Below are 24,869 nucleotides of genomic sequence, written 5' to 3' on the forward strand. Positions count from 1 at the left end.
TAAACTAACATTCACCCTTTACAGCTCAAGATGATTCAACGACAGCAGTGATTCCAGTCCACATCACAAACTCTCAGGATACTTCAACTATAAACACACACGTATCTAAAGGTACATCCTCACTGTCTTTCTCACATTAGTGCTTTGCAGTGCATAAAGCTAGAGTTATCTTGTGTGTTAACCAATTGTGATATACAGTATGACTCATCTAAAGTAACATTCACCCTTTACAGCTCAAGATGATTCAATGACAGCAGTGAATCGAGTTCACATCACGGTCTTAACAATAAACACACCAGAAACTTCCAGACAAGGTATAGTTGAAATAATGAACTGTCACTGTTATGAGTTTTACCGAATCTTCTCTTCTCTCCTTGTTACTTAAATGCATGAAATCACACTTGAACTTTATTTGAAAGAGTTGTTTCAATTAAATAAAGTGTCTTGTCATCCTTACTTGACAAGTGTTGTTCTGTCAAAGAGTAAAACTGAAACACAATGCAGGAGGTCCCTCTATGCACACCATAATTCAGGGGTGCCCAATCCTGTTCCTGGAGATCTACCTTCCTGCAGAGTTCAGATCCATCCCTGATCAAACACATCTGTCTGTAATTAATAAGTGCTCTTGAAGATCTTAATGAGCTGCTTCGGTGTGTTTGATCCTAAACTTAGATCTCCAGGAACAGGATTGGACACCCCTGCTATAGTTGATATGAGCAACTGAAGACAACATGGACAAGATGGTCTATATTGATGAACTTTTCAATACTTCGGTTGTTTGATGACTATGGTGTTCCCCTTCGATACGGTTCACTCGCATTGCGTCAGTTTTTTCTCTGAATACCGAACCTGATTGGTTCACATCTGTGCACCTGCTCTGACAAATAACGTTTTAGCCCACCAAAATGGGTGGGCCGACTGCCTATTTAAGTCGTGCTAAAAGCTACTTTTGTCTGACTTTTTCACCTTCAAGCACAAAGATTGACCTCCTACATGGGTCAAACAGGCTCAAACAGCCTATTCTCATTAGTGAAATATTTAAAATCAGAATAGTCTATTAAAGCCATGACCTATGTAGGAGGTCAATTCTAGGAATTATAGAGATTAAAGGAGTAGTTCACTTTCAAATAAAATTTTCCTGATAATTTACTCACCCCCATGTCATCCAAGATGTTCATGTCTTTCTTTCTTCAGTCAAAAAGAAATTAAGGTTTTTGATGAAAACATTCTAGGATTTTTCTCCATAGAGTGGATTTCAATGGACACCAAACGGTTGAGGGTCAAAATGACAGTTTCAGTGCAGCTTCAAAGGGCTTTAAACGATACCAGACGAGGAATAAGGGTCTTATCTAGAGAAACCATCTGCCATTTTCTAAAAAAAAATGCAAATGTATATGCTTTATAAACACAAATGATCGACGAAGTGGCGGCAGTTCAGAATAGGGAAGGTGTAGGACATACAGCGTAAACGCTTTGAGGAATACGAAAATGCGGTTTTGGCGGAAGCGCATGCAAGGCAATCATTTGTGTTTATAAAGCATATACATTTGCAATTTTTTTTTAGAAAATGGCAGATGGTTTCGCTAGATAAGAACCTTATTTTTCGTCTGTTATCATTTAAAGCTCTTTTTAAGCTTTTAAGCTGCACTTAAACTGTAATTTTGACCTTTAACCGTCTGGAGTCCATTGAAGTCCACTATAAGGAGAATAATACAGGAATGTTTTTAATCAAAAACCATTTCTTTTCGACTGAAGAAAGAAGGACATGTACATCTTGGATGACATGGGGGTGAGTAAATTATCAGGAAACTTTTATTTGAAAGTGAACTAATCCTTTAATAATGCCATTCAGGACAAACTGGAGGTTTAGCTCACTGTGTTTAACTCTCATATAAACAAGGCATACATTATATAGTAACACCTCTCGTCTCAACTACTGCCACTGTAAACTGTGATGATGAAACATAAACTGCATGTTATGGTCAAGTATGAAAATATGATGTTAATGTCCTGCAGATGAAGCATCTGAACATTCATCTTCTGCAGTCGATTCACCAACACTGATTCCAGTCAGCAGCTCAAACTCTGAGAAGAAATCAAGCCAAACGACAGCAGCAGGTAATAAGCTCTTGACTACAATAATAAGCTCTTTAATCAGATTTGTCAGTGAGTCTATGACATTTTGATTCATATCACCAGTCTTGTTCAGTCTGTTCTCAGATGTGTGTATACATAACTCTTTAAACAATCATAACATACATCTAGTGTAACATGACATCCTATGATATAGTGAACAGATGTGCAGTGAACAAAATTCAGCTAAGAAAACAGGATTTGTCTTAGGGTGAAACTATTAGGAGCTGCTTTTTTCTCTTGCGTCATATATATGTGAATAATAGAACTGAGTTTTTGATCTTAAAGGTTTAGTTCACCCAAAAATGAAAATTCTGTCATTTATTACTCACCCTCATGTCGTTCCACACCCGTAAGACCTTCGTTCATCTTCAGAACACAAATTAAGATATTTTAGTTGAAATCCATTGGCTCAGTGAGGCCTGCATAGGGAGCAATGGACACTTCCTCTCTCAAGATCCATAAAGAAGTGTTTTGAAATCGGCCATCACTAAATAAGTCGTTATTTTGTTTTTTTGGTGCACCAAAAATATTCTCGTCACTTTATAATATTAATATTGAACCACTGTACTCACATGAACTGATTTAGATGTGTTTTTAGTACATTAATGGATCTTGAGAGAGGAAATGTCATTGCTCCCTACGGAGGCCTCACTGAGCCATCGGATTTCAACTAAAATATCTTAATTTGTGCTCCGAAGGTCAACGAAGGTAATTAAGTAATTAATGACAGAATTTTCATTTTTGGGTCAACTAACCCTTTAAATGATTTAAATCATACTGAGAATTTATTAAACACACAAGCTACCTTCAGACTGTCAGTCCAAATTCGATTTTTGTGCATATCCGATTGAAATCTGATCACTTTCTGGAAATTTCAGTCTGACTGCTCTGATTGGATTTCACATGGTTTATGTGACTTTCTCATGTGACATAAAATGTAAATGCCAGACATTGTTATGGGAAACATGCTGACAGTCGCTACAGAAACAAGGTTGTGTTGTTGCAAGAACCAGACGAGCAGAAAATGACAATATAATGGAAACATGTTTTGAAACCAGCGAAGACGACAGTCAAGTTAAGTCATCTTCATTTATATAGTGCTTTTCACAATACATAACTAAACAGATGTGTTTTTAGTCTAGACAGTACAGAGAAAAGCCACACCAGCCCTTTTCTGCCACTGCCTCATAAAACGCAATAGTTCAGCGTAGCGGCTACATAATATCATGTTGTAAATTAGACAATATCTGTATTGCAAACTGCTCCATGTCGCAGTTGTTGTTGTAGTTTTTGGTGTATACCTACCAACGCAACATCATTGCCATAGAAACCAATGCAGATATTCTGGAAAATGAAAGAGCAAATCGGATCTGAACCGTTGTGATACACAGTGTGGACATCAATAAATTTGAGACCAGATTCCAATTGGATGCACAAATAATTGGATTTGGACTGACAGTCTGAACGTAACCTTAGTGTGAACAGCTTTCAGCACAATAACTGAGGATTGCACTGATATATGGAGCTGCTCTACAGAAGTTGTTTGGAAAAAAAAAAAAATCTTCATTGTGTTCATTAAAATATAATTTTGCATTTCCATTTTGTTTTTAATTGTTGTAGCATCAACTACAGCTCCAACACTGATTCCAGATGTCACTCAAAACCCTCTGAAACCAGGTGTGTATGTCCATCATCCTCATTGCAGTGGCTGTTTTCACACTCTGGAGCTTTTCTTGAATCAGTTTCTGAATGTAATAAATCATATGTGAGTTGTTTGAGCAGCTGATCAATAAACTTTGACTCAAGCCATGTTTAATTTGTAATACACATCACTTTCTAATGTCATTCTCTTGTGCATCACCTACAATCCTTAAACATGAAAAATAACTATCATTATAAGTGACAGCAGTATCTCAGAGGACCATCACAGCTATAATAATCATACTGAACTTTCTATAAAAATCCTCATCACAAGTACTTCACAAGTGTCAATTTTCTTCATGATAAATAGTAATAATTTTGCTATTAACTGTGCCATTTATCATTTTATTTGTAGTATTTGTTTTTATATATATGGTTAAATACAGTAATGCTGAATGTGTCTCTCTATAGGCTCTGAGAGAGTGATTGTGATTGCCATTGTTGCCACTTCATTTGTTGTTCTCCTTTTTGCTCTTATTCTCTGGATGATTCGTGAAAAAAGAGCAGGTGAGTTTTCACAGTTTCTTGTATTATGTACTGTAACAACAGACAAAAAGTCCAAAACATCTGACTAATTATTTACAGATAAAATAATTGTGTAATTTAGACAGAATTCCTCTTAGACAGATTTTAATGTTTCTATTCAACCACGTTATAATTCTTCTAGACACCGATTGTCATCTGCATCAGTTTGATCATAAATATTCTCATGACATTATGTTTCAGATAACAGAAGAGGGACCGATGACTCTGTTGTGAGTATTGCAGGTTGATTCATGAGATATTAGTGTTTATAAGCTCTGCTCCACAGTGGATTTGAACTTTGTTTCTGGTCTAAAGTCACAAATAAGAATAAATAAGATGGAACCAATTATGCAGTCAACATTTCCATTCATCCTGCTGCCAGTGAACAATATGAATAATCTTCAATAATTTATGTTTTCTTATGAGTTTATATTTCAGTTACTGTTGTAATTTTCCTAACATTATATAATATTACAATAGGATCTGTAATCATAACCTCATGTCTGTATAATAGATTTTCACAAAACTTGTAGATGAAGTTGTCACATGACGCTCGTTTTACACATATTTTACCTGAAACTTTTACAGCACCTGTGTAAAGCAGTAGTGATGGAACGGCCTTCAATAGTTTGTTTGTCATATTTCCATTGATGTTTAGAAGCAGACAAATGATCATGTGACTTATGCTGAGGTCATATACAGTAAAAACCAAGACAAAAAGAAGAAGGTGAGAAACACTTCCTTGAAGTTCTCCAGCTTCTCTCAACATGATAGTTTGTGTTCGTGAATTGAGCTCAAACATCAAGCTGTAATAATTGTGTTGAAACAATAACTGTGATATTCATTCAGGTTCGCTGTGATGATAAAGTGACTTATGCTTCCATCAGAGGAGCAACAGCTGGAGCTCAGGAAAACTGCAGTGAACTTTATGCCTCTGTGAACAAGAACCATCACAAATCACATGAGCAGAAGAATAATGAACTTTGTATAGTTTGCTTCTAATGGTTTTATTCATTGTACATACTTTTAATGTCTTTTACATTTTAAGAAACAAACCACTCACAAAAGTGGAGCTCTGATTTATCTGTAGTTTTTATTGGTATTTTGGTCAGTTTGATGTTTTATAGTTTCTGTCTGCTTGTTGGTCAGTCAATTCTAATGCCTTTATTATTAATTCAGGGTCTGCAGGATAGAAAATAGAGGACAGTTTTACTGACGTAGATGATTCTCATTAAATTGTGTATTTTCTCGAGCAGCTTATCACAGTATGACAGGAATGATCATTTGGTATTTGAACCATTTGAGCAGCTGCTTTCAGCAATGCTTGTAGTATTATATTTGTCAATAACAAAATAGCCTGTCAAACGTGTGTATTTATAGTGAAATATATTTTTCATCATATTTTCTTGTGCAGACTCTGTAGACGTGACACGTGACCTCCTGAGGATCCTTTGATTGCAGTGTTTCCTAATCTGGGGGTCACTAAAGATTGACAAGGGGTCGTCAAGCTCACTCTAGCTTGAGGGTTTGGGATGAAACGGTTTCCATAGAAACTACCTTTTAGCTAGTCACACGAATGATGCAGAACGAATTGAGCATTTCAGGCGTTTGACGCGCAAAACGTGCAAGTTGAAAAAAAAAAAGAACTTTGGCGAAAATTTGCGCCGCGTTAACCAATCAGGAGCTTGCTCTTGTGACGTGACGTAGCGAGCTGAGGCAGAAATCCGAAACAACAATGAAGGACAAAATCACCGTCGCTGTACATCTTCATACTTTTATAGGAATAAAAAGGATCTTGCTTGAAGAGGTCGGGTAAGTTGTAAAAAATGGTCTTTACTCAATTTGAGCTATTATATATATATATATATATATATATATATATATATATACTTATTGAGACTACAAGCTAGCTAAAGCCAACGAATTGAGCTTATTCACTGTAATTTACAACTATTTCCCTGCTGACGAGTTGTGTCTATTCAGAAGAAGTGTGCAGAAAGAAGTGGAAGAGTCTGAACACATAAAGGAGCAGGAGAGCCCCTCTCATGACGCAAATTTGCATCTGTTGTGAAGTGAATTTCACGCGTGAATGAAGCCAGTAAACTCAAAATGTCCAAGCGTCCAACTACGCGCAAATTGCGCGTTTTATTCGCACAAGTCGCGTCTGGTGTGAACGCCCCATAAGGCCTGCAACACAGGGACTCGCCCACAGGAAGGCCTGCTAACCTTCAGGGAGGCAATATTAGCCAGCTATCCAGGGCCTGAAACACTGGGGCTCACCCACAGGGAGGCCTGTTAATTCTCAGAGAGGTCTGTTAAGGCCAGCAACTGAGAACAAGTATTCGCTAGCAGCTAGATACCCACACTGCGTCAACAGAGAAGCCTGCTAAGGCCTACTATCTGTAGCAAAACTATGCACACCTACCAGAAAAACCCATTACTGCTGGGGACTAGCCTCCAGGACGGCCCATTAGGGCCAACTGCCTAGTAGCCAGTTCCAGTGGCTAGATATAGCACCCACACTGTTGGGGCTCACCTTCAGAAAGGCCTGCTAAGGCCATCTATTTGACAAGTAACAAATGTCGATGTCCTACCAGAGACGAGATAGTTTACAAATGTCTCGTCTATCTGTGGCATTGACATATACCCACGCTCCTCCAATCCCTTGACATCAGCTAAAGCCTGCTGATTTACATGGATTCGAGCTGAGTATGGGTTTTTCCATGCCTTCTCGACCTCAGTGTACAGGTCAGGAAGCAATGGAAGTCACAATAGAACTAGAGAATTGTGGTCGGAGAGAAACCGTAACCTACAGTAATTCAGTATATGCAGGCAGGGTAGCTGAGAAGATTCAGGAAACTCATCCTCTCTATCCTCCTCAGCCATCTCCTGCTCTTCTGGAAGAGCACATGCTGTTGGACCTGAGGGTGCAGATGAACCAGCAGCTCTCTCTCTCACGAGCCGCCAAACAGTTCGAAAGGGGCATGGATCTTTCGAGCGGTTCGGCGGCTCGTGAGAGAGAGCTGCTGAATCTTCTCAGCTACCCTGCCTGCATATACTGAATTACAGGAGGTTACGGTTTCTCTCCGACCACAATTATCTAGTTCTAGTGTGACTTCCATTGCTTCCTGACCTGTACAGAGCTCCATCTGAGAACCCCAGAGCTCTATCTAAGAACCCCAGAGCTCCATCTAAGAACCCCATGACCTGAGTCTTCGCTTTGCCTCAGCACTGGCGGGACCAGAGCCACCGGGTCCAGATGCTGAACTCTCTTCCCTTGAGAAGAGTGCCAGACGAGAACAGAGGAGAATGGCTAAAATTCTCAAAGGAAAACGTGTGTGTCATCTGGTGTCAGATAACGCGGACACCGATCCACACACTTAGTAAACCTTTTTGACTTGTCTGTGCGTTTCCTGATAGTGCTTCATACAAAACGGTCCCTGAAGACAAAAAAAGAGGATGACATGTTATAAGGGGTGCCAAGATATACTTGAAAAATGGAACTGCAGTGCATAAACCTTGCTCCAAACTAGACCAAGATGATATCAATCTGTTTCAGCTATGTGTGTATTAGTCTGGATCAGGTCAGAAACTAGCTGACATGTCTGTACATATGTGGACTAGTGTGTAAAATAATAAAAATATAGCTATAAATCGTTTAGTTTAAATGTGCTTGTGTGAATAGCTTTAAGTTTTATAGTGGCCTACTGTTGTGTTTGTTTTATGTTTGGTAGAGAATAGACAAGACTCTTTTTTTTTTAGATAGACTTTTTTTTAATTAACTTTCAAAACTACAGAATTCAACAGCAAGTTCTTGGCACATTTTCTAAGTATAAATTGAAACAACAATAATTTAAATTAAAATAAAACAAATTTACTTAAAATTTAAGAGCATCAAACATTAATTTCTTTAGCAAAGATACTTTTCAATTTTTTTTATTTTAAACTTTACAGATTCTAAATAGACTTTAATGGGTGTTTGGTAATTAGCTAAATTGGTGTTTGAGTTACTCCATTTAGTTTGATGAATATACAATTTTTCTAATAACAACAACAATAACGATAATAACGATTTTTTTTTTTTTTTTTTTTTTTTTTGAAAGGTCATATTTATTTGAATTAAATAATGTTTCCCTCATTTGACTGGGATCATTTTGGGGAGTTCTCTGTATTGTCTATGAAATAATACACTGACAACTTGTAATATTTTTATAATAAAACAATGTGTGCCAATCAACATTAGAGCGCCACCCTCAGGCCGAATAACGTAACATCTGCCAAAAGTATTCAGTGTGTGTTCAGTGATTAGAATATAAGCACGCAAAAAATGTTCAAGCTATCATAAACTAGCACTACATCCCAGAATCTGCCCTATCTAAATTTAGGAAACTGGAAACTAATGTTATGGTTGATAAAGATTGTATCTACTGATGAAATATGATAATACTGATATCTATATGATAAAAGTCATTCAAAACCCCCGGTTTCACAGACAAGGCGATAATTTACTCACCCTCCCATGTTATCCAAGATGTTCATGTCTTTCTTTCTTCAGTCGAAAAGAAATGAAGGTTTTTGAGGAAAACATTCCAGGATTTTTCTCCTTATAGTGGACTTCACTGGAGCCCAAACAGTTGAAGGTCAAAATTACAGTTTACAGTGATCCTAGACGAGAAATAAGGGTCTTATCTAGAGAAACCATCACTCATTTTCTAATTTTTTTTTTAATAAGTTTTAACCATAAATGCTTATCTTGAACTAGCTCTCTTCTTCTTCTTCTCTATTTGAATTCCAGCATTGTAGACACTGCTAAGTGTATTACTGCCCTCCACAGGTCAAAGTTTGAACTAAATTGTCATATACAATATGCTAGTGCAAGTATATAACAATTAGTTAAAACTTTGACCTGCGGCAGTAATACACTTAGCAGTGTAATGCACTTGGCAATAAAGAAGAAGAGAGCTAGTTCAAGATGAGCATTTATTGTTAAAACTTATATATATATTATTTTTATTTTTTTTTAGAAAATGAGTGATGGTTTCTCTTTTCAACTGAAGAAAGAAAGACATGATCATGACATGGGGGTGAGTAAATTATCAGGAAAGTTTAATTTGAAAGTGAACTAATCCTTTAATTTCATTGAAAGTCTTTGTAAAGTCTAGTCCAGCACATCCCAGAGTGCTTGACTCTTGCATTGTCAATACTAGATCTTGACCAAAAAATGATGCACCTCTTGATGGAAATAACATCACATTTATTTCCATCGAGAGGTGCATCATTTTTGGTCAAGATCTGGTATTGACAATGCAAGAGGTGAGCACTCTGTAAAGTCTCCTCCAGCACATCCCAAAAGAGCACTGGCACTGAGGTTAAGGTCAGTGCCATTGTCATCCTGGAATATGAACATGATACATCTTTGTTTGGTTGTTTAACAAAAAAGAAAAGCTACACACTCCATCTGTTAGGGTTAGAAGAACTGTTGCCAAACATATAACATGCTATAAACAATATAATCACTGTAATAGTGATCCAACCATAGACTAGTTTTTTGATCAGGCAGTGTAAAAGGTCATATGAAATGCTCACTAGTCCTTTAGAAAAAACAAACAAAAAAGAACAGCTTGTGTCAGGCCCTTTAATATTAAGTTCTTTATTGTCACTGAACATCAAGAGTTTTTGTACTTCCACAGTGTACAAAATGGAATAAATGAAATATATATATGTATGAACAATTTAACCAGAATAAGATGATATACAGTACATTGTTCTCCCTGAAAACCACCATATACAATCACTATTTATTCATTAACTCAGATTTGATATGCTTAACTATTGTTAATGGAGTTACTTGTTTATGGTTCCATTTACCTGGAAATCATAAATGTTATAACAGTTGATACTAGAAAATATTACTGATTAAATCAAATCTGATATTATTTTACTCTAAAATTTACTCTGTGTATACATTAAAAACAAACAAACATGTATTTGGATTAGAATTATAAAGAACAGGCTGGAGGCTAACTGAAGTAGAAACCCAGAGCATCAATTTCATCTCCACTTCTCCCTTTAATGCCGTAACATTTTCCTGATCCAACATTAACAATCACAGGCTCACCCACTTCAGCACATTTGATAGACATTGTTATTCTTTCACCATTATTTTTTTCAACCACAAATTCCAACCCCCCAAATCTGGTACCCTGCCTATTTGGCCAAAGTGTTGCAGTGACAATTTTATCAGTTATGTCAAATAGAAATACTTTTTCTTTATTTCCTGCTACCTTGCCAACTTTAATCATCTGGCCATCCTGGAAAATCACTTGTATTGTGTTCAGTGATGTCACAGACTTGAATGAGGTAGAAGTTGAACTCATCTGTGGCACAAATGTATTTCATGTGAATAAATAACTAAATGATAATAATGTGATAAAGTATAGGAATCAAATCTTCACTCGCCCTCACCTCATTGTAATCTACGACGATCTTCTGAAAGGAGTTGCTGGACGAGGATTTAAAGGAGAATTCACCACCACCTGTCCCACCCACAATCATAGGTTCTGTTGTAAAAATAATTAGGAACAATCAAAAACGGGCTGCATTTGCATTTTTTAGCTCAGGGGTCTCTCCCCACCCATCCTGAGCACTGCACATTTTGCATGTCTCCTTTGTCCTACACACCCATTTCACGTGTTGGAGTCGCTACTAATGAGCTAATGATCAGGTGTGTTTGATTAAGAAGACATGCAAAATGTGCAGGGTTGGGGCTCCAGGAATGTGGTGGGAAACCCCTGTTTTAGAGTATTAAAAGTGGTTCACACACAGTTATTAACGTGAGACAACTGCACTCAATAACCAAACTGATTTTCCCTATGCACCATGACAAGGTTTTCCATTTATGACACAAAACTTCCCTATCAGAGGCTCCGTTCTTTATTTTAATATGTTCAGATATTCTAACTGGGCGAGTTTTTGTGAAAATTATCAAAAATGTTAGCTCTGTCTGGTAGGGGTGGACGATTAAATGATTAAGTAGAAAAGTAAACAAAACAGTTTTTTACTTCTGTTAATTCTTCCCCCTTAAAAACATTCTCCCGCGTGTGCAGCCACGTGACTCTGCCCCGTCCAGTCAGTGGCATAAAAACAAAACACGGAGGTGAAAGTCAGTTAAATTTTACATTACATAGAATAGGAAAACACCCCACTGGTCTTTGCAATCACTGCAACTCACAAGAGACAGTAAAACACATTTTAATGGATTGTAAAAGATATGAAGAAGAAAGAAGGGAATTAGAAATACAAGTTGGAAAACAAAACATGACATTAGAAAATCTTCTAGGGAAAACAATGCCTGGAAAATATTCAGTCCTCTAATGTGTTATTTGGAAAGTACTGGGTTAAGTGAAAGAATTTGATATGAATATTTAGGTTTTTTTTTTTTTTTTTTTTTTCATTAGTTTTAAGTCCTTCCTTTTTTGTCAAGCTGCTGCCCACACTCCAGTCCAGTAGGTGGCAGTAAATGCACCTTAAGTTGGTTTGCCATCCGCCAATAAAAATCAAAAGAAGAAGAATAGGAAAGCCGGTTCAACACATAGTGATGGCGCGCAAACGGTGAGTCTTGCTTCTTCACTAAAATTTGTCAGTTGTATTTGTTTTAAGGTTTACCAGTTTGGACATTCAAGCGATTTTAGACAATTAGATGTGTATTAAATCGAGCTTGCGCAGCTGCATTGTGGCTGGAAACAGTATAAACAGTAGCTGCGCAAAACGTAAAGATTGCGTGCACCGAGAGAAACGCAGAAACTAGTTGTCAGCGCTGTCCAGTGATTTATCACTAAAGTAGCTCAGAAACTCAAACGGTTTTATTCTTAAACTCAAAGGCATACATTTTTCTACTTTTGACAGAACTATTTACAACCCACAGCTTCACAATTAATAGAGAGACGGTACTTAATTCACACACGCAATCACTCTTATTACATAGCCTACTGGTATCTTTATCTGATTTACAACGAGCAGAAATCTGTAAGAAATGTTACGAAACATAGATGAAATAACTGCTGAAAGTGAGCTATGTCATGTCAGATCACTCTTTCAATAGGAAAAAAATATCCCACCTTTATTAGTCAATCATATTTACAGTACAAACCTTGTCAGTGAACTATGATGGCAAAAAAAAAAACAATAACAAACAAAATTATTCCTTAATCGTAATCAAGGTAATATGTTCAATTAATCAAGGTTTTGATTTTAGGCCATAATGCGCCAAAAAAACAAATAACGACTTTTAAACAATATAGTGACAGGCCGATTGCAAAACACTGCTTTGCGCGGCATTCACACGGGGCGTCAGCGTCAACGCTTGACGGAGGGCGTGTCTGAAGCTTGTGTTGACGCGACCGTTATATTGATTACAGCCAATCACATTACTTTCCGGTGTTGCACGAACGCAGTTGGCTGCGACTGCTCTAGGGAATTTGCATAGGGCCATCTGATTGGATGACGCCTGCATTGGCGCTGGAAAGGTGAGAAATCTTCAACTTCTGCCGCTTGCAATGCGAGTGAAGCGACGCGACGGAACCCATAATTCAGTTCGGCAACACATGACGTCACCCATTCAAAGTAAATGAGAAGCGTTAAAGCCGGCGCCCCGTGTGAATGCAGCGTTGGAGCTTTACGAATCGAATCAGTAGTAACATACTGCATTAGTCTTTGTCAATTTAAAGTCATGTGAACAATAAAACTCAAAAGAAACTGCCTGACAAGTTTTCACAATATAACCAAATGTGTTTATTGTACAATAACCAGCACACTTAACACTAATATGCATAAGTTTCCAAAAGATGCTCACTGAATATAAATAAATAAAATGACAGTGGAGATTTCACAATAAATCTTAAGTATGCTAAAGCTTTGCAAATATTTAAACTAAATAAATTAATAAAAAAATAAAACTTCTGGTAGGACCTGCCTCAGAGTATCACAGTAACTGCATGACTCGCCATAGACATACATGGAGAAAAACAATGCCAGCGAAGTGCTGCACGGGGTGTAACTTCTGTCTCGATGTAATACCAGCCGCAACACATAGGTGTGCAGTCTGTAAGTGTCACCTGTTTTTAAGAATTAGCCAAGATGGAATAAAGGCTTTTTAAAATACTTTTTTACTTGATTCGAGTGCCTTGGATTATCTACTAGTATACACAGAGAAAAGTAGCTCTGGCTACAATCTTCTTCCACAAGACACGTGCAGTTCTGTTTATTAACCGCTAGAGAGCCAAAATTCGCTTTAAATATGGGTCAGAGCTGTTTGTCTACCTTAAACAGCAAGCCATTCAAAGTCCATCAGCTTTCAAAACAGAGTGTGGATTTACTACTTGCATGGTTGTCTTGTCTTAGATCATGTTTCTGCATGAATGCCCACAGTTCCCCTGAAAATAAACATACACAACATCCAATAATCAAAAAACAGCATATAGAAACAGAAACAAATAGTCAGACCTAGCAAAAATGTAAATGTAATCACTTACTGTGATGAAACCTAATTTCCTTTAGTGAACAATTATGATCAGATTTTACCACAGTAGACAACAGCCATATAGTTTAAAAGGTCACAAAACCCTAAACTAAATTTTCTGAGATTTTAACAGAGGTATGTGTGTTGAACATCATTGAATACAATGTTAGCATCTGTTAGATTTAATTGTAGAGGTAAATTGGTTAATTTTGAGATTTTGAGATTTTTCCCGCTATTCGTCTTCCGGGTTTAAAATCTACACTGGTCCACGTCACAGGCTGTGACTTAAGCAGTACCAAAGTAACAACTGCTCTACAACCCCGTCTCCACTGGGTTTTTTTTCCTACGACCAGCATTCCCAGTCATTTAAACTGGCTTCACAAGCCAAATATAAAAGTAGGATTTTCCAGTGTCAGAGAGGTCGGGTACAGCTGAACATATATTAAATAATGCTTGACGATCGTAAGTCCATAAATTCTGGCCATATTTAGGAAGTAAACGCAACATAAAAAGTAAAAACAATAAAACAAACGGAGCAAGACAAGCAGCCAACACACAATCAAGTGCAATATTCATTACAGCACCTTTGTGGGAAATAAACACAGGGTTTTTGGCTAAGTTGATACAGCGATAGTCGGAAGTGATGCAAAATATTGTTATAGAATATGTAATAATGCAAATACAGTAATTATTTGTTGTTTAGTGTGACAAAAAATGATGCAATATTGATGTGTGGATGCCCAGTAAGCCCTGGTAGAACAATCTGGCCGTAGCTGTATCCCTTCTAGCCCCAACCATTCAAATGCCTTGGCTGTCTAGCTAAGCTAATACCTACCTGGTAGCATTAAAACCCACACAAATGAATTTATTTTCCAGAAAATGCAGCTGTTAATTAAAAGGAAGGGTGCTTTTTTCCATCTAAAATAACTGTATCCCAAACGGCTATTAAAATGTAATAGCGAGCTAACCTTGGCAGTTTGTAAATCTGTGACTGTGACTCAGTAGTAAAAGCTAAAATCCTAGCTTTGCACTGTTGCATCATTTTACATGAAACAAGATTTCTCATTTCACATGTAAACTGAAACATCAACTGTTAGCGACACTCACCTTAATCCCTGTCCTCAAACTCCGACTCAGCATGGTATTCCTCTGCAATCTGCATTCGCCGTAATGCAAAATAAAGTGGGAAGCACCTTCAGCTATTAACCAGCGCCGAACGTCTGTTGCAAATGACATAATAACATCACACGCTCTGCATGAAGCCGCCGCCTTCTTTTTCTTCTTCTTTCAATTTAGTGGCGGCTGACAAACCCATATATATTGTATTTCCACCATATACTGAGATGAGATTTATTTGATTCTTGGTCTTTAAGAATTTTAATAATATTTTGAAAACTTTAACTCCTTAATAAATTCTGAATTTACAAACCATTCATACCTTCTTTTCTGCTAGTTGAACTCAGTTTCAATCAGAACGAGTTCCCATGTTTTGTGGGCTCTTGCATTATCAGCAATTGAGTTGCTTTTAGGTGTGTGGCCTTCACAGGCTGCCCTGTAAGTGAATCTCCCACATCTGGGTGTCTTTTAGCAGATTAAGCATGTAGTTTTCACATGGCCAGCCTTTGCAAGGCTGCGGTGATATATTCTACATTCTACATATTCTACAACCCGTTAGGTTGAGCCCAGTACCCTCGTCTAGAGGGTTGTTCTGCATAGTACTTAGCTCCCTAAGTCTGGTCAGTGGTTGAAGGCCTCTCTGAGGCCTCCCTGTTAAAGAACGGCCCCTAGGCTGGTTGTAATCCCCTTGTTTGGGTCCCTTTAGTGTGCACAGCTTCCTCAGTGCAAATAATCATGCTGCTGAGAAGATCCTAGGACTTTACTCCCCTCACTGGTAAGTGTAAAAAGCACTAAGCTGAGTATAGCTCTCCAGGATGCTCGTCTCTACGATCTGGTCTGAGTTGGTTACTGCCTCTTTGCAGTCACTCTTACTGGATATCTTCTCTGAAGAATGTGAATTGAGACTCTGTGATCAGACAGGCTGGTGGCCAAGACCAGGGGCCGGTTGAATAAACCATTTAGACTAGTCTTAAAAGTTAAGTCACTATTTTTTTCTTGAAGAGTGGTCCTAATTTTTTTAAAGTCTGTTAAATAAAAAGATAGATTGGTGTAATTGGAATTGGAAAAATTACATTGATTATCCCTTGGTTAACAACAAGTTGGTCAAACTAGTTCTTAAGACACAGTCTTAATATAGTGACTAAGTTTATGCAACTGGCCCCAGGTTTCTGTTAGACCAAGTCGGCCTCCCTGGTGGCAATTAGGGTCGAGTACGTTCCCCTGACAAGTGACTGGCAAGGGTTCCCCCGGGCCCCCTGGCTACATTTTAAAGGTTTCGGTTCTCGAAGCCTTTGAGCGGCCTTGGTAGGCCTTCTATGGAAGGCCTTTTCGAAGCTTATAGCTTGGGCTGTTGGCCTTAGGGAATGTTATCACTGACAGCCTATGTATGACCCATTGTGGGAGTGGTTATGGCACTTCAGTTGAAACTGCTAGTTCTGACATTTGTTTCGCAATTTTTGGCATGCACTCCCCTCAAGCATGGCGGCGTGGGTATATCATTCCCCATAGCATGTCAGACACAGTGTTGAGTTCCCTTTCGAAAGGGAACGTCTCAGGTTATGTATGTAACCATGGTTCCCTGAGAACAGGGAACGAGACACTGCGTTACCTGCCATGCATCGGGGCTGCCTGCTGAACAGCCCCTATAGATGATAAAAAGGTACTAACTACTTCTCTAGGTGCTTCTTACATATTTCTGGGTCATACAATATTTGGGGCGAGTCATGGCCTAATGGATAGAGAGTCGGACTTGTAACCTAAAGGTCATGGGTTCGAGGGTTTAGCAGACACCGGTTTACGAGGAGGCATTCCCCATAGCGTTCTCAGGGAACCATGGTTACATATGTAACCTGAGACATTTTCTACAGTTACTACATAAACCTGATTCATGTTTCCCAATAACACACAGTAACAAATGATTGAGTGCAGTATGTCCTATTTGGAGATGTGAAATAACCGCATCTTCCCTTCTATTTCCACAAACCCCACTCTTGTGGCCTACTTCTCTTTGTATTCTCTATAAGTATTTCCCTTTCCCTCCTTAATCCACATTTCTTGCCACAATCCTTTTATTTCTCTTTTGATTAATCCTTTGACTTTAAATTTGCTTAATGTAATACCAAGTCATATTCTGTATTTTTTGGGGTCTTCTTGGCTAAAAAAAAATCTGCTTCTTTGTTCCTTTCCACCTCAAAGTACGTAGCCATACAAAGTAAATTTTTTGATCCTTGATTTTGTAACCTATAAAGACGAGTTTGAGGTGTTGACTTGGCCTCCAAATTCCCCAGATCTCAATCCAATCGAGCATCTGTGGGATGTGCTGAACAAACAAGTCCGAACCAAGGAGGCACTCCAACTTACAGGACTTAAAGGATCTGCTGCTAACATATTGGTGCAGATCCCACAGCACAGCTTCTGGGGTCTAGTGAAGTCCATGCCTCGACAGCAGCAAAAGGAGGACCAACGCAATATTAGAAAGGTGGTCATAATGTTATGCCTGATTGGTGTATTTATAAATGAATACATCTTAATTGCATTCTTCTCAATTCTAATGAGATTCCTCCATTTCTACTTGTAAAGATGCCACTGTTGATGATGTTAATTTAACTTTAGGACTTTGTCTCTTTCTAGAAATGCATATAACACTTTGTTTAGAAACTGAAAATCTAAATATTTGCCCATTTTGCCCTTTTTCTTCTATAGCCTCTTGGATTTCTATATGATCTATATGATCTATATCTATATGATTTGCATGACTTCTTCCCTGCTGGTAGGATAATGTTACATTTATGTTGTGCATCTAGTAAATATGATAAATTTCACATTTGACGTGTCATATAGAACAGACTTTAGTTAACTTCGGGTTCATCACTCAGCTTCACCTCATGCAGGCATTCCTTTTTAGATATTCTTTTTTTGAAAATATTGACAAATATATTTCTAGTCATACTTTCATATTTTGAATCGTGCAGCTCAAATACTGTAAATAAGGTGTTATGTGAATGGTACAGTTTGATAATCACATCAGTTAATTATTCATAAAGATGTGCAAATGTCACTTACCTAAAGGGACAGTGTTGACAGTATCACTGACTTCACTCACTCCCACTTTACCAGCCTTCCTATAGCGGACCAGGTACTGCTTTTCAGGCTCCAATCCATTCAAAGTAAAATCTTCATCAACTGTTTCTATAAAAAGCCATGGTTCTTCAGCTCCAGAATGTGGTTTCACCTTCTTGTATTCCACTCTGTACCGCACTGTCTCTCCAGATCTCTTCTGCAGTTTAAGGGACACGGCTTGAGCCAGGACATTCTTCACTATTGGTGGGGATGGCTTGGACACAGGCTGGAACTGTGTGTCTGTCAGTTTCCCTTTTTCATACAGATAGATGGAGGAGCCTGCAATGGAGGGATTGGAGATGGCAGAAATAATGAAACGGATACTCTTATCATCTTTATTGGCTTCTGCAAACCTCCTGAATTGAGACAAGTTCTCTCTCATCTTCATTGCGATATTTAAATCATTGAACCACTTTGTAACAGATTTCACAGTAGAAGTTTTACTCTCTTTTAGCTCTTTAAACATGTCAGATTCCACAAACTCCTCCAGGGTTGAAAGATATGGGTCTTTATACTTCAAAGATGTAAAGGTCAAGCTCAGCACTGCATCAATATTACTATCAACTAAGGTGGTAATGAGTTCGACCTCATCTTTAATTTTGATCCCCTGTAGAGTCTTGATAAAAGAACTCAAGATTTGAAGTTCAGACTTTGCCTCATTTAACCACCGGTTAAGCATCTCAGCACTGAATGGGGAGCTCCTGTGCATATTCAGGATGTCTTCCAGAGTCTTCTCCTGCTCATCTCCTCCTCGAATAGCAGGCAAGACCCTGCCGACTGCTTCCATAAGCATTGACTTGTATGTGCTAAATGATTTCTGAAATAATTGCAGCCTCTCTTTGATGTCACTGAAAGCATTGGCCAGCATGTTTCTGATCAGGTCATTGCACGTCCTCTCTGCCTCTCCCAGCTCTTCGATTATATGTTCAGTGTCAGAAATCAGACTTGTGGTAATCTCTCTCTGCAGCTTAGCTGCCTTTTTGTTCAATAGATGAAGAGGATGAAGCCAGACTTTTATTGGAACCACATTCTGTGGATTGTTCTTCAGCAGAGTGGGGAGCGTCTTGTATGTCTGTATGGCCTCTATGTATGTGGTGGGGTTCTTCTCAAGTACGAAGTCCCCATGAAATGTGCAGGAGATCTTCTCAACCCTTTTCTTTTCATTCTCATTCATTTGTACAGATCCTTCTCCCTTAGTGAGATCGCTAGCAATGCCCTTGATGTAGTAACTCAGTTCTCCCTCAATATCCTGCTTGTTTTCCTCATCTGAAATCGATTGATCAAACACCATGGCAGCACGAGCTCCATACAGGACAGCAACAACCACATGAGTTGCAGTTTTTTGGTCGAACACCTGAGGGTAGGTGAACTTGTCCAGCTGGGACATAGTGAGCTGTTCATATCTTGTAGTTTCACTGTAAAACACTGTAACTCTGGACTGTTGGTGTGAGGATTTTGTGTCACGCAGGAACTTGCCAGATCCTCCCACCTCCACAAGCCCCAAAAGGAAACTGACTTTCAGGGAAGGGCTTATTTCCAGGAGGTTGGACTTACTAGAGAGAGAGTCAGAGCTACTGAACTTCAGATCTGTCAAGGTCTGATTACGAATGTCCACATTTTTACTCAGTGATTTCTTATCCCACAGAGTAACACCTGGAATGAAAAATGACTTTAAGAGTCACTGTATGTATGAGGAAATTATGTACTGTTGTAAATTTAAATTATAAATGTGCAAGTGTAATAGTTTTGTTACACGAGGACTGATATATGGTGATAACGCTTTCTATGAAGCCCGTATTTATAATGCATAATGAGAGTATTCTTAATGCATTATAATACATGCATAATGCCTTATAAACTGTCAGGGTTCTGTCACTTCGGTCTCGTTTATTTCTTGGTTTTGTGACAGAGCTCTGACACTCCCGTTCTTGTCATGTCATCGTGTTCATGTCTCGTCTTGTGTAAGCGCATGGCTTGTGATTTTTGTCTTCATTGGCCATGTGCTTGTGTCTTTGTTTTGTTTTGGTGTGAGCACATGGCTTGTCATGTGTTTCTTTGTGCCATGTGCTCTCATGTCTATTGTCTTGACCCCGCCCACCTTGTTACCTCATTATTGGTTGATTTGCCCCACCTGTCCTCCCTCATTACCTGCCTTATTTGCTCTCCTATTTATTCTCCTTGTGTTTGCAGTCCTGTGCTGGTTCGTTGTCATTGAATGTCGTATTTTCCCTTGTGTGTCATCAAGTCAAGTCAAGTCCCTGTCAAGTCAAGTTTAAGTTAGTCTGTTTTCCCCCTCGGGGTTGTTTTTGTTGTGTTTTTGTTTTATTTCATTATTAATAAAAGCCCTCTTTCTTCCTGCAATTGAGTCCTCGCTCCTTCCCTTCCACCAACCTGACAGAACGAACCAGCCAACATGAGGACTCAGCGGAAGAAGGGCTTGCGCCATCCACCAGCCTCCACTCTCTCCAGCCCCCTCTATGATCGCATCCTCCAGTTTAAATACTTGAGCTCCCTCCGTCAACAGGGGACTGACTTGAGGGAGTTTTCCATTGAGTTCAGCGGTGCTGCAGAAGGACTGGGGTTCAACGATCCAGCTCTCAAGGACCTTTTTAATTCTGCCCTTGATGAGCCCCAGAACTGGTGGCGTATGAGAGGGCTGGATCACCTGACTTTTGGGGAATTCGTGGAATTCCTTGATTGGAATGGGAATCCTCCTGTTGAAGCTTCCCCAAAGGTGTTCAAAGAAGCTGCAGCACTTTCGTTGGCGGCTGAGGAGGCTGCAGTGTTCCCGTTGACAGCTGAAGATGCTGCTGTTCCCACAGAGGTAGAGATTTCCAAGCCATCACCTCGTCGACGTAAACGGAGGAAGAGGAAGAAGCCTTCCTCCAACCCTCAAGGCCCAGAGGCCTTCCCAGAGCCCGCTGTAGGCCCGGAGGCCTTCCCAGAGCCCGCTTCAGGCCCGGAGGCCTTCCCAGAGCCCGCTTCAGGCCCGGAGGCCTTCCCAGAGCCCGCTTCAGGCCCGGAGGCCTTCCCAGAGCCCGCTGTAGGCCCGGAGGCCTTCCCAGAGCCCGCTCCAGCCCGTGAGTCCGCTCCAGAGCCCGCTCCAGCCCGTGAGTCCGCTCCAGAGCCCGCTCCAGCCCGTGAGTCCGCTCCAGAGCCCGCTCCAGCCCGTGAGTCCGCTCCAGAGCCCGCTCCAGCCCGTGAGTCCGCTCCAGAGCCCGCTCCAGCCCGTGAGTCCGCTCCAGAGCCCGCTCCAGCCCGTGAGTCCGCTCCAGAGCCCGCTCCAGCCCGTGAGTCCGCTCCAGAGCCCGCTCCAGCCCGTGAGTCCGCTCCAGAGCCCGCTCCAGCCCGTGAGTCCGCTCCAGAGCCCGCTCCAGCCCGTGAGTCCGTTCCAGAGCCCGCTTCAGGCCCGGAGGCCTTTCCAGAGCCCGCTCCAGCCCGTGAGTCCGCTCCAGAGCCCGCTCCAGCCAGTGAGTCCACTCCAGCCAGTGAGTCCGCTCCAGAGCCCGCTCCAGCCAGTGAGTTTGCTCCAGAGTCCGCTCCAGCCATTGAGTCCGCCCTAGCCAGTGAGTCTGCTCCTTCGGTCAGTCCTGCCATGGCCCATAAGGCTGTTTTCACCTTCTACGCCTTGATTGTCCTACGTGCCTGGAGGATGTATTCAGGGTCTGTCGACCATAGTCCAGTCTGCCAGCCCGAGCCCGCTGTCGTCCCGAAGCAGCCCGAGGCCACTGCCGTCCTGGAGCAGTTCGAGCCCACTGCCGTCCCGGAGCAGTCCGCTCTTCATGTCGGTCTGGTTATGGCCCAGAAGGTGGTCTTAGCCTTTTATGTCCTGGTGGTCTTGCGTGCCTGGAGGATGCACACTGGTGTGATTGACTCTGGATCTGTCGGCCAGTTCAAGGCCGCTGCCGTCCCAGAGCAGCCCCAGCCTGAACCCACTGCAGTCCCAGAGCAGCTCCAGCCTGAGCCCGCTGCTATCCCAGAGCAGCTCCAGCCTGAGCCCGCTGCTGTCCCAGAGCAGCTCCAGCCTGAGCCTGCTGCTGTCCCAGAGCAGCTTGCTCTCCCTGATACGGCCATGGAGGCCATCAGCAAGCTGTCTGCCCTGCCGGCGCCACCCCAGCTGTCTGCCCTGCCGGTGCCACCCCAGCTGTCTGCCCTGCCGGCACCAGCTAAGCGGTCTGCCCTGCCGGCGCCACTCGAGCGCCTTGCCCTGCCGCCGCCTGCCAAGCTGTCTGCCCTGCCAGCGCCTGCCAAGCTGTCTGCCCTGCTGGAGCCTGCCTGGATGGTCCCTCCAGAACCGCCCTGGTCCTCAGCCAGGATCCCAGACCAGCTGAAGCCGCCCTGGTCTGTCCCGCCGGTCCCGCCCTGGTCTGTCCCGCCGGTCCCGCCCTGGTCTGTCCCTCCAGCTCGGACCCCAGACCTGCCTGAGCCTCCCTGGCTCAACCCTCCCGTCCCTCCCTGGTTTCCTTAAGACATTCTGTTTTTGTTTTGTTGACTGACTTGGCTCCCCTCCCTCCCTCCCCTCTTTGTCTTTGTGTTCTGATGTTCTGTCATGTTGTCTTGTTGGTGTGTTTTTTGTCTTGTGTCGTGTATGTTGTCTTGTTTGTCTTGTGTCCCTCGTAGGGACGCCAGGTGGCGTCCCTTTAGAGGGGGGGTAGTGTCAGGGTTCTGTCACTTCGGTCTCGTTTATTTCTTGGTTTTGTGACAGAGCTCTGACACTCCCGTTCTTGTCGTGTTTTTGTGTGAGCGTACGGTCTCGAGTGTTCTCGGGGCTGTGCGCTCTCTTGTCTGCGTGCCTTGTTTCATGTTGGGAGCGTGGTGTTCGGATCCCGGCACTCGTGTCTAGTTTGGTTTCGATTTCGTGTCGGGATTCGGACACTCGCGCTCCCAGTCCTGTCTTTATTGTGAGCGCACGGTTTGTGTGTACTTTCACTTGCCGTGCGCTCTTGTCTCATGTTTTGTGTAGCACGCGGTGATTTCCACCTGCCGCGTGCTTTCATGTTGTGGCGTTGTCTTGTGCAGCACGCAGTCTGTGTTTCACGGGCTGCGTGCTCTCATGTTGTCTTGTTTTGTGTGAACACGTGGCTTATGAGTTTTCATAGTCACGTGTTCATGTCTCGTCTTGTGTAAGCACATGGCTTGTGATTTTTGTCTTCATTGGCCATGTGCTTGTGTCTTTGTTTTGTTTTGGTGTGAGCACATGGCTTGTCATGTGTTTCTTTGTGCCATGTGCTCTCATGTCTATTGTCTTGACCCCGCCCACCTTGTTACCTCATTATTGGTTGATTTGCCCCACCTGTCCTCCCTCATTACCTGCCTTATTTGCTCTCCTATTTATTCTCCTTGTGTTTGCAGTCCTGTGCTGGTTCGTTGTCATTGAATGTCGTATTTTCCCTTGTGTGTCATCAAGTCAAGTCAAGTCAAGTCAAGTCAAGTCCCTGTCAAGTCAAGTTTAAGTTAGTCTGTTTTCCCCCTCGGGGTTGTTTTTGTTGTGTTTTTGTTTTATTTCATTATTAATAAAAGCCCTCTTTCTTCCTGCAATTGAGTCCTCGCTCCTTCCCTTCCACCAACCTGACAATAAACAATATATTATAAATATGTTGTATCATCTAATAAATAATTATACCAATTATAACAATACGATATAATATGTAAAACATGCCCTTATAATGCATTATAAATACAGGCTTCATAGAAAGTGTTACCACAGCATTTTCCTTAAATGATTTTTTAGATAAATACACCACCTGGAATGAAGGAATCTTTGCGGCAGTCGTAAAGCATACCAAGAGACAGAGGTCTTCCTAGAGTTGCCACTTCCATTGGCTCTGATGCTATGGTTATAATAAAGAAAAAATAAAAAGATAATATTTATAACACTTTTTTTTTTTTTCATTTATAATGAATACTGTTTAATGCTGTAGAAATCTATTATAAAAAATAGAGCTGCAAGCTCATTGCACAACAAAATATGTTCAGAGGGAATACTAAGCACACAATATTATATAAAATGCAATATGTTTTGAATATAAAGACAGCTTTATTAAACAGCTATCATACTATGTAAGATTGAATCACAGATCCTCTGAGATCTATGCCAGTTAACTTCTTGAACATTCAAGTAGTAATATTTAATTTGCATATCTGCACTTTTACTAAAATTTTTGTAGCTTGTCCACTGCTGTTATATATATTTATATAGAAATCTATTTATTATTATTATTATTATTAAAATTATTAATATTAAATATTAAAAAATCTTAATTGAATAAATGAATGAGAACATAGTTAATTAAAGGACATTTAATCTGTACTGTGATATTTCTGATCTTTACACATTCACATTCTGTAACACCATTCGCATCCTACCGTGAGTCTTTGTTTTGCTTTTGGGTTTCATGAAATCAGGTAATGAAAATCCAGAAATCCAGCAGTATGTAGATCCAGTTTGGGTTGCCAGCCATATATATGCACACAAGTAAATGAAGTTCAGCTGCTTCAGGTACATTGTAAGTGCCACCATCTTAGAAAAGTCAGCGAGAAGACCTGTTTGAACAGAAGTCACAGGAGAAGACCCTTCGGTGTCCTGAATAAACTGCCTTTGTATTGAAAATAGAGTGGCACAATATACAGATATTGATCATAACTGTGATATTTAAAAATGTAATACTGATATCATGTTAACACTACATATATGAAAATAGAGAAAAAGATAATAACACTACTACTATTATTAATAATGTTTTGAAAAAGACAC

General features: G+C 40.5%; 1 protein-coding gene across 1 annotated transcript; it reads right to left on the reverse strand.

Annotated features, from left to right (window-relative positions):
* Positions 1-7,528: 7,528 nt before the first annotated feature.
* LOC137003165 (neoverrucotoxin subunit alpha-like) lies at positions 7,529-23,935 on the reverse strand. The gene is made up of 5 exons (XM_067363220.1): positions 23,860-23,935; positions 18,059-19,768; positions 10,828-10,922; positions 10,647-10,739; positions 7,529-7,675 (listed from the first exon to the last, which is right to left on the reverse strand). Exons 1-5 carry the CDS (start codon positions 23,933-23,935, stop codon positions 7,529-7,531), a joined length of 2,121 nt encoding a protein of 706 aa, XP_067219321.1.
* Between the last annotated feature and the right edge of the window lie 934 nt (positions 23,936-24,869).

Source organism: Chanodichthys erythropterus, chromosome 3 (assembly GCF_024489055.1).
Source record: "Chanodichthys erythropterus isolate Z2021 chromosome 3, ASM2448905v1, whole genome shotgun sequence".
NCBI classification, from domain to species: Eukaryota; Metazoa; Chordata; class Actinopteri; order Cypriniformes; family Xenocyprididae; genus Chanodichthys; species Chanodichthys erythropterus.